General features: G+C 37.0%; 1 protein-coding gene across 1 annotated transcript in view; it reads left to right on the top strand.

The window, feature by feature from the left end:
* The first annotated feature begins 2676 nt into the window (after positions 1-2676).
* The window catches only part of LOC107568041 (E3 ubiquitin-protein ligase PDZRN3-like), a 19425-nt gene continuing 11125 nt past the window's right edge, over positions 2677-10976 (top strand). The window contains exons 1-2 of the mRNA XM_016253878.1: positions 2677-3572; positions 6425-6511. Of these exons, the coding sequence (XP_016109364.1) occupies positions 2862-3572; positions 6425-6511 (798 nt within the window). The 5' untranslated portion in view covers positions 2677-2861. The remainder of the gene's footprint in view (positions 3573-6424; positions 6512-10976) is intronic.

Below are 10976 nucleotides of genomic sequence, written 5' to 3'. Positions count from 1 at the left end.
CAAATATATTTAGACTTTTTCTAAGTAGGCTATAAGTCAAGTATATTTAATGTCTCTGTTCATTATTAAAAGGACAGTTGAACCAAAACAATTATAATTCTCAGAATGTACAAGCTGGTCATGCACTGCAGAAAATGACTTTCTTACTTATTTTTGTCTTGTTTGCCAGTACAAATATCTAAAAACATTACATTTACTGGAGATCCAAAATGACTTTAGATATTATGTCTTGTTTTCTGAAAATGTATGCTTAAAAAAGGCTTTCCCTTTCATTTTTTTTTCTTACCACATTGGTGAATATTTTTTCTTGTTTTATCATGAACTAACTTAATATTTATTTATTTTTTAAAACAAGACTTCTCTTTTTATATTTCACAGAAATTCATATGTGTTTAGAACCTGAGTGTGAGAAAATAATGACAGATTTTTTTTTTCTTTTGAGTTAACGATTCCTTTTAGGCGTCAAATCACACTAATGAGGTGACAATTTAAGTCGTTACATGTTTCCATTTTTGTCTGTCCTGTCATGAAGGCTTCATGTAGACAATTACTTATACGATGCCTGTTCATTTTCACTATTAGCTGTCAGATGTGGTCTGTTGTGAGTTTATTTTTCATCTTTCCTAAACTTCGTACAAGAACATGAGCACATGAAGCAAAACATCTGCAGTCAGTCTCTACACACTAGCTTTTTATCCAGGTTAGATCAAGCAAATATGAAAATGGTCATTGTTTTTTCAAACAATTAATTTCTTTTAATGTCAGACAGGCACTTTTTTTTTTAGCTTTTAGCCTTTGTCTCCAGGATACAATAACTATTTCTTATGAGCACTTGTGTTGACTGAGACAGACACCTTCTTTATTGTATGAATGTTTGATTTGCCCAACCTTGCCTCTTTTATGAATCGTTCCAGACATCACTGTAACAATGCCGCAAACTAGATCCAGACGGGTGTTTTATACCTCAGTATCGTTCATGTACAAGGTGAAGTGTCAATTGGCCTGTTTGAGAATCACATAAACCTAATAGGTTGAGATCAATTCTGTATACCCACACATGCCTTTAAACAGCGCCCTTTACCTCCCCTTTAATTAGGTGCTGAAAAATAACGAGATGTTAATGAATTGTTCCTAGTATCCTATGCCTAACAGATAGCCTTTAATTATTCCGCACTCTTCCATCTTCCTTTCCTCCAGCAAAACAGCCAGCTGTCATGTAAGACGCTGAAGATTTACCTCCCAGTCATCAGGAGTTTTATAAAGCTGTAACACACCACTCTCACAACACTTTTTCTACCATTTGACCCTGTGCTGGGAAATATATTAACACTGCTGTATCTGCACAGGGGAACCCAGCAAGTGCTGATGCTTTGGAAACGTATAGGCCTGATAAGAGGCAGCGCATATTGACATGAGCAGGCCACAAACTTGCAGCTGGCTTAAATATGCTCCATATTATTCAGTGGGGATGTGATGCTGAGGTAAAGTGTGCGTAGCTTCATCTTTTCACATGTAGAAAACACTGAAAAGCTGCTTTGACACAGTCAGTGAAAGCGCTATAACGGTGACTTGACTTGATTATATGTCGAGATGTGTGAAACAGCAACATTTATGAAACATGAGAAAACATTTAAACATAGCCTACAAAAATAATACATTTTTGGCCAACATATATTGTTAATAATGAACTGTACAAAATAACAACATTGCATTGTGATAGAAATGTAAGAACCTGACACTAATGAAATGTCACCATTGTCCTGAAAACGTAAGATGTGTGTCTCCCGTGTTTGCACATCTGATTGAAATCATCAGCTCATTAGCAGAGAGATGCATGACCTGAATTGGTCTGTCAGATAAGGGATATGTAATTAAATCCAATTAAGTTTTCTTAATTAAGACACATGTTTAAATACAAGCATGTATACAGTTGGGCTTTCATGACAAGTTAACACCTTTGCACCTTCTAATTACGTTAATATATAAAACAAATATTGCTATATTAAATGAACTAAAATTTTACATTGTAAAATGCATCATGGTAATGATTTTTACTGTCTGTAATTAAAATGATGATTAAAAATTGTAAAGAGATAACTGAATCAATATTGTGAATAATGAAAATTACTAAATAAAAAATATCAAAATACACAAGGCAGTTGTTTATTTTCTAAAACATACTTAAAAGTTAGTAAGATTTATTTAATTTTTTTAAAGAAATTAATACATTTATTCAGCAAGGACACATTAAATTGATCAAAAGTGACGGTAAAGAGTAAAGACATTATAAATGTCACAAAAAATTTCTATTTTTTTTTTAATGCTTTTCTTTTGAACTTGGTATTCAGTACATAATCCTGAAAAAATATATCGCAGTTTCTTCAAAAATATGAAGCAGCACAACTATTTTCAATAAATGAGTTAAGTAAAGTTTTTCATTACTAGTTATATAGTTTTTTAGAAGCTACACAACAGCCAATTGATCATCTACATCAGGGGTGCCCAAACTCGGTCCTGGAGGGCCGGTGTCCTGCAGAGTTTAGCTCCAACTTGCCTCAACTCACCTGCCGGGAAGTTTCTACAATAGTATGCCTAGTTGATTAGCTGGTTCAGGTGTGTCTAATTGGGGTTGGATCTAAACTCTGCAGGACATCGTCCCTCCAGGACCGAGTTTGGGCACCCCTGATCTACAATCTTTAACAGGGCACTCATCACGCGCACACTGCTCCGCTCGTTGAGTGTTTACGGTAGCTCGCGCCTCTCGTCCTGAGTGGAACTAGTAGTTAATCGCTCATTTCGTGAGTGTAGGTTGACAGCTCTCTCCTTGTTGCTGAGTCGTCCCGGTACTTCACGTCAAGATTATGGGCTTTGATCTAGACCGTTTTGAAGGTCCCGTGGATCCGGACTTAATCTGTAAACTGTGTGGGAAGGTTTTAGAAGATCCTCTCAGCACTCCGTGCGGACATGTCTTCTGCGCCGCGTGCGCGCTCCAGTGGCTCTCCAAAGTCAGCAGCTGCCCTGTCCAGTGCCAGAAGATCTCCACCAAAGAGCTGAACCACGTCCTGCCCCTAAAAAACCTAATTCTCAAGCTGGACGTCAAATGCGACCACTGTGAACGAGGCTGCAACCGGGTGATAAAGCTCCAGCATCTGCCAGAGCACGCGGAGGCGTGCGAATTCTTTCCGGTCAGATGCGAGAATGAAGGATGCGACGCGGTGCTCAACTTGAGGGATGTGGCCTCCCATATGCGGGAGAGATGCGAGCACAGGGCGGTGGAGGACTGTAAGGATGGATGTGGACTCGCGCTGACCCTCAAGGAGAGGTCGGAAGACCACAGCTGTCTCCAAGCTCTTAGGACACACAGCGGTCTCCTCCAAACCAAAGTGCTGAGTCTGGAGAAGGAGCTGAAGCGCCAGTCGCTGAGCTTCAGTAAGAGGGAGAGCTCCCTCCTCTCCAAACTCTCCGCGCTCCACTGCGAGCTGCACATCACAGCGCTCACATTTCAGAAGAAAATCACCGAGTACAAGAACAGGATTGACGCGCTGTCCAGCAGCTGGATGCATCTCGATAAGGTCAGTAGGCTATATCACGTTGTGAATTGAGTGAACAATGTAACAGAAATCATCCCTCTAAAACTGGAAGCTTAAGTCTACGTTTGTAAGTCAAATCAAAGTGACAACCTCCAGCGAAGTTAATTTCCTTTAACTTTGAATTTAATTACTGATCAAGTTGAAACTGGGAACTCGAGTAGACCTGCAATTATTGTGACAAGTTAAATCCATGGAAACAAAGGTATTGTCAAAACATTTTACTCAAAGGTGCAGATTAATACTACTGGCAAGGCCTACTATGAACGTTTTGTGGAAAGCAGCGATAAAGGGTGGATAAGATGGACTTCATTTAACATTGAAATGTAGTGGGGCATGTTGGGACAATGTTTACAAACTGACACTTTTTTTTGAGCAAGGTAACTTTTGAAATATGGAATATTGCATAAAAAATGCAATATTATAGGCTATTAATATCCCTCATGCCATTCTTGAAAACAAATGGAAACATAGAGAAATTGTTAAACCATTGGCATGGAAATTACAATTTATTTTATTATACTGTATAAAGTTCTTATTGTATTGTTGAGATTTACTTCAAGTGGTTTTGTGTTCTCTTGGGGGGGGGTAAACTTAATCTACACTTATATGATACGATTGGAAAACAAACATCTCGATTTTTACTAAAACTTGTACACTTTAGTCAAAGTTAAGTCAATTCTGCCACATGTACAGCACATACAGAGAATTGAAATTGCGTTATTCTCAGACCCTTGGTGCATATAATACTAAACACTAATGGTGGAATATAAAAAAAAAAAGTAAATACAGATTAAACTATAATATATAATAAACAACTATGTAAAAATAAGGACATTCAAAAAAGGATAGATAAAGTAGCACAAGGCGAACACACACACACACACACACACACACATATATATATATATATATATATATATATATATATATATATACACACTTTAAGACAAAAAGGCAAAAATTATACGTACACGGCTTGTCACTGAGGCAGTGCCAGACGGACATCTTTGTACTGTTCACACCTAAAAGGTTCATAGCAGTGCCTAAAAGGGATGGTCGACCCAAAAATGAAAATCCTGTCATCATTGTTCCAAACCACTATGACTGACTTTTCTTCTGTGAAACTTGAGAGAAGATATTTTAAAGAATGTTGGTAACCAAGCAGTTTCCATTCCCATTGACTTCCATTATATTTTTTGACTATACAATGGAAGTCAACAGGAACTGAAACTGTTGGTTTACCAACATTCTTTAAAATATCATCTTTTGTTTTCCGCAGATGAAAGTCATACAGGTTTGGAACAACATGAGGGTGAGTAAATGATGACAGAATTTTCATTTTGGGGTGAACTATTGCTTACTACTACTCTAAATATACGAATATGCAACTTTTAGAGGTAGATAAGGTACACCAAATGTCTTTTTAATGGTACTGTCCCAGTGACAAGCAGACATTTTGCAAAAAATGTTCTAGTGGTGTATAGTTGATACAGTATATAACTCTTGTGACAACTTCTTTGTTACAACTAGCCCCAATCTCTCATCATAATTAAATGGTTGTTGGAATCCACTTGTTGTTGTTGTTTAAATCTGCACTTATGTGAAGAAGCGTTTATATGAAGTACTTTTATGTAATACGATTTTACTGGAGATTGATCCACACTGAGATTTCTCTCAAGACTCTCTCTTAACTGAAAACACTTCACTGCCACCAAGCCAGCATTCAGTTCATTTTCATGTCAGTTTAAAGCATTCACACTTGAATGATCTAGATCTGAGCAAGTGAAACAAAACTTGAACATCTTCACTCTGTATTCAAATGCTTTCACGTAATTACACTGCCTCCCATGATCATATTAAAGCAATCTGATAGTGAGTGAATGGTCTGTGAAACCAACTAAATTAAGACTTAAGTCTAATTGATTTGACCGGAGGCATGTCTTGTGGACTTCAATGATATAATATGTAAGCAAAAGAGTCCCTTTCTGTTCTCTCCGCGCTGTGGTTGAGTTCGACACTAATCAAGAGCTCATGATGCTCGTCTCTCTCATTGTGACAGATTTCCGCCTGCAGCTGCCATTTCAGCGGGGATGCCACTGCTAGGACTGTTTGACAGACAGCTCACTTAAGTTCAGATATTTTAATGCTATCTTAAATCTGTCATTCTTGATAAGTCACAGGCCCTGCCTTGATTTTCTCTCGACCACATCTGCCTCATGACAGCTGATCAAACCCAGCTGCTGAGAGATTTTGACGTCTGTCATAAAGTAGTATTACAAATATGGATTTAACTTTACTCGCCTTTCCCTTGTACATAACAAATATTATTAAATATTACTATTAAATTGAGTTTAGCAATACCTAGGGTCTAAAGTAAACCTTTTTCCACACCTGCTGCTGATGGTGAGTGAATTTACAGGCCGAAAATTCACTTACCAGCCATAAATATTTATATTTTTTCCCTAATCTAAAGGAAAGCAGTGTGATTTAATTTCTTCTACACACTTCACTGTGTCCTGAGTGTGGTGAACACCTGGCCACATATTCATAAATTATTTTTTTTTAGACATTTATAGTACCTTGACTGTGATTTTGCCAGATGTCTCTGAGGGTGTGATTTGTCTCAACTGCTTGATATGTGAAAATCCCCTGAATCTCATGTGGCTTTGCCGTTTCATTAGGTAGCTAATGGAGAGAGCCCTGCTTCTTAGGGGAGAGATGGTTAGTAGGGTCAGTGAAGCTGTTGAAACCTGCTGTAGCAGTCTGTTGCAGCATCTGAAATATGTCATTTCTCCTTTCTGTATATCTCTTTCTGTCCTATCTCTCTAACACAGGGTGAAGAAACAAGGAGCCTCAAAGTGACCCTCCAAAGAACATCAGGATCTCTTGGATTCAGTATCATTGGAGGAAGCTTGTGTGGGGTATGTAAGCTTACTGTGCAAAGTTCTACCATGTAAGATGCATTTAGATCAAGCACCAAAAAGGACACAAAAGCACCTTAAAAGTATCCAAAAAAGTAGTCCATATCACTTACATGCACTATATTTCAAGTCTTCTGAAGCCATTTAATAACTTTGTGTGAGAAAAAGCTTGAAATTTAGGTTGTTATTAACTGATAATCTTTGAAAAACGTGCTTTTGAGCCATGTTCACCATTTACTTGCATGATATGGAAATAATCAGCTTGGACACTCTATAGTTAGTGCTATAATTAACTAATTTTGAATTATAATGGCAAAAGAAAGTTCTGAAATGTACATTATGTAATTGAATTCAGGTCGATGGGGACACTGCCATTGAAATGACTGGGGAAAAGTATCCCAATCAACCTGAATTCACCCTGTTTATATATACTGTAGATAAATGACAGAAATAAAAACATAATGCTATGGGTGACATTTTAAAAAGTGGGTTAGTTCGTCTTTTAGCCACAGAAGGCTTTTGTGCAGTCTTTCCGAACTCGACCAACCCTTTCATTGTAAGAAAGAAAAACAAAATCAGCAACTGAGCCACATGTTAAAAGATAATTGCAGATTGCACAGTTTGAGCTCCACACATTTCCGTCGAGTACATTGTGTGAAATGCGAGCGTGGGAGCCATTAAATTCTCACATAGATTGTGTCCAAGTGGAGAGGAGAGAGCAAGCTGTGGGTTTGGCTTTCACTCACATCGCATTCTCTTCTCTAATCTAGTGGAGAATCACCACAGGCTGTTTACCACCTGTTCAGTCTTAATGGACAGCCGTTAACCTTTTTGCCATGCAAGTTTATGCACGCTGTACATACATTTATGCATAGAGCGCATGCCCTTGAGTCAGGCTCATGTTCCATTCAGAATTCAGTTGAGAGTGCCTTTTATCTTTCAGTTTAATTCCTAGAATGGAGCCAAACAACATGAAAGGGGCTTACACGATAATAGAAAAGTATCTGTTCTTCTTTTGTTGAATTAATTGAATCTTCTGTTGTGTTACTGACTTTTAAATTTCATTGAATTACAATTCAGCAAATTCCACTTCTTGACATTCCTAATTTTATTTTATGATTTTATTATTTCATTTTATTTATTTATTATTACATTTTAATATATGAAGGATTTTATTTTATTTTATTATAATATTTTATTTATTATTTCAAAGGTTTATGTTCGAAGCCCTTCTATATTGGCTAATATATTTTGTATCAACTGGTGCCAATGTTTTCACAGTCTGTCTGTTAGATTTGTCAGATCTAGTCAGACTAACAATGTTGGCGCATTGTAGGTTGATTTCACACTGGGCAGACTTCTTTAAAATGGGTGTTAGTCTGTTCATCCAGCAGTAGCGTTTCAGATATTCAACAGGAACAAAGTGTTTCATATATAAAAGAGAATGTTTTCTATTAGGGCACATAACGATGACAACACATCAAGATATATTAGCTTGTAAATATCTACAAAATGTGACATCTGTGCCCATCCAGAATGCTGTTAAAACATCGGCTTTGTCATTGAATGTCTAAGAAAAAACCTATGTTTTCATTGCCTTTTTCATTTCATTGGCCTCTTATATGAGCAGAGTAATGATGATTTCTTTCTTAACTCGCTTTGTCTCATGTGGGCTCTTTGCCGTTTGTCTGACATGATGAACATAATAATGGCAGCAGTGCCTTTAGAAATCTGCGCATCGTACTCTATTTGTTCCCCAAAGAATGCATGATCCAACTGTTGGTTTCAAAGAGGAAGTCAGCCATGTAGCTTTAGAGATGACCTTTTAAACGTGTATGCTATTTATTTATTTATTTTGTGAAGCACTAAAAGAGAAATTATAATAAAAGTAATATGAATTCTGTGGTGTATTGCAGGTTTTCTGAAGCCATGAGATTGGATTTTTAATGAATAATGACTTGATTTTCATTCTTTTACTCATACAAAGTTGTTGTGGTACGTTGAATACTTGTAATAGAGCTCACAAAGTCAAATAGACAACATTTCTTCTTTTCTTGTGTTTTTTTTGTTTGTTTAGGTTAGGTGTGTGGTATAGCAGTAAAATCTGCTTGCCCTGTCACGTTGCACTGACATTTCGATGTGTTTGTGGACCGATTACCTAAAGGCTTTCCTGCATATGCTAAAAGACATACCCAGGTGATTCACATACAGTAATCATGTTTGTGACATCTTGTAAATCTGGAAAAACAAACTATTGGAATGTTTTTCTGCTGAGTTAATATGCACGGGCAGGACAGCTGCAAGCACATTATTTTCCTCCTTCAGTTTGTGGGGTTAAGAAAGCATTCCTCCGCTGCTACTTTCATTAAGCGCACCGGTGTGTGGCGAAAACAATTGCTGTGAGCCAATTCAGAGGTTAAGACCACCAGCCTGGGAGGTCAGTGTCAGCAGGATAGTGATGATATTTTAGCCTGCAAAGTTGATAAAATGTGCTTTGAACTTACATCTCGCATTAGGGGGTCTGTTGCATCTTACAGGAAATCTAGGGTAGAAGACAGCGATCCGGGTCGGAGCGGGTTTGGAAGAAATAAGAAATATGTTTAGAGGGAAATTCTTTCTAGAACTTGATTTTGATTTTCCTGAAGAAAATAGTAATTCTCAGGCTCTCTGTAGCTTAGGCCTTGTCTTTGAACCTGACAGACCACAAAATAACTCCCCTCAAGAAAGGCGATTCAAAAGAAAATCACTCCTGTGTTCTCAGAAAACTCCGATTATGATCCATCAGCGAAAAGCCTGTGGGACCAAAAGGACACTGAGACTAGGATGTGTCCTTGTCTAATTGTCTAATGTTCGTTTATGACCTGGGTGCTTTATGTAAAGGTCTACCTCAATTTCACTCTATTCATTTGAGAAACAGTGTTGAGACAGACGACTTTGATCTCGGTGTGCTGTTTATGCGAGTTAAACCCTGTCTCGACTTCAAATCTCCAACTGCTGCTTAGAATAATCACAACATGTGGTGAATTAGATTAAAGATACAGAGAAAAACATCAGAAAGGATCATGGAAAGATTAGAGAAATGAGGAAACGGGGCTCTGACAATGGTCACCGAGCCGAAAGCAAGCTCAGTGAATGAAGGTAATGCAAACTCTGCTGAGCCTTAGGACGGAAAACTGTGCTTTTGTACACCTTGTAAGTTACATAATGCAGTTGCTGTTCTTATTTCATATGAGTGGTCTTGCCACATTGTTCATTTTTTTTAGACTGCTTTTTGTTCTTTTTTTGTTTTTTGTTTGTTTTTGTTCAAACATTTGGGGTTGGTAAGAATTTTTTTTTATGTTTTTGAAATAAGTCTCTTAAGCTTATCAAATCTGCATTTATTTGATCAACTATACAGTAATATTGTCAAATATTACTGCAATTTATAGTAACTGTTTTCTATTTTAATATACATTTTATAATGTAATTTATTCCTGTGATGCAAAGCTGAGTTTCAGCATCATTACTCAAGTCTTCAGTGTCACGTGATCCTTCAGAAATCACTCTAATACGCTGATTTGCTGCTTAAGAAACATTTCTTATTATTATCAATGTTAAAAATTGCTTAATTTTTGTGGAAGCCGTGACACTTTTTTTTTTTTTTTCAGGATTTTTAGAAGAATTGAATGTTCAAAAGAACAGCATTTAAAGTTTGTCAATTAACGAAGACTTTTTATAGCACTTGCATATCATTGCTCTCTTGTTGGTTTTGATTGCTTCCATTGTCCTCATTTGTAAGTCGCTTTGGATAAAAGCATCTGCTAAATGACTAAATGTAACACATTCATCAGTATGTTTGCTCATATCATGGGTTTTTATCTGATGGTTATGATTTTAGGTTGTAGTTAAAGAATACTGTACTTTCATATGTTAATTATTTTGGCTTCATCTGATGTTTTATGGCAGAAAATTTCAAAGCCATATATATATATATATATATATAGTGGGGAAAAAAAGGTATTTAGTCAGCCACCAATTGTGCAAGTTCTCCCACTTAAAAAGATGAGAGAGGCCTGTAATTTTCATCATAGGTATACCTCAACTATGAGAGACAAAATGAGAAAAAAAAATCCAGAAAATCCCATTGTAGGATTTTTAAAGAATTTTTTTGCAAATTATGGTGGAAAATAAGTATTTGGTCAATAACAAAATTTCATCTCAATACTTTGTTATATACCCTTTGTTGGCAATGACAGGGGTCAAACGTTTTCTGTAAGTCTTCACAAGGTTTTCACACACTGTTGCTGGTATTTTGGCCCATTCCTCCATGCAGATCTCCTCTAGAGCAGTAATGTTTTGGGGCTGTCGCTGGGCAACACGGATTTTCAACTCCCTCCAAAGATTTTCTATGGGGTTGAGATCGGGAGACTGGCTAGGCCACTCCAGGACCTTGAAATGCTTCTTACGAAGCCACTCCTTCATTGCC

Source organism: Sinocyclocheilus grahami, unplaced genomic scaffold, assembly GCF_001515645.1.
Source record: "Sinocyclocheilus grahami isolate Dianchi unplaced genomic scaffold, SAMN03320097.WGS_v1.1 scaffold1209.1, whole genome shotgun sequence".
Taxonomy (NCBI): Eukaryota; Metazoa; Chordata; class Actinopteri; order Cypriniformes; family Cyprinidae; genus Sinocyclocheilus; species Sinocyclocheilus grahami.
The sequence above is the reverse complement of the archived record's forward strand: the minus strand, read 5'-3'. Positions and strand labels throughout refer to the sequence as shown.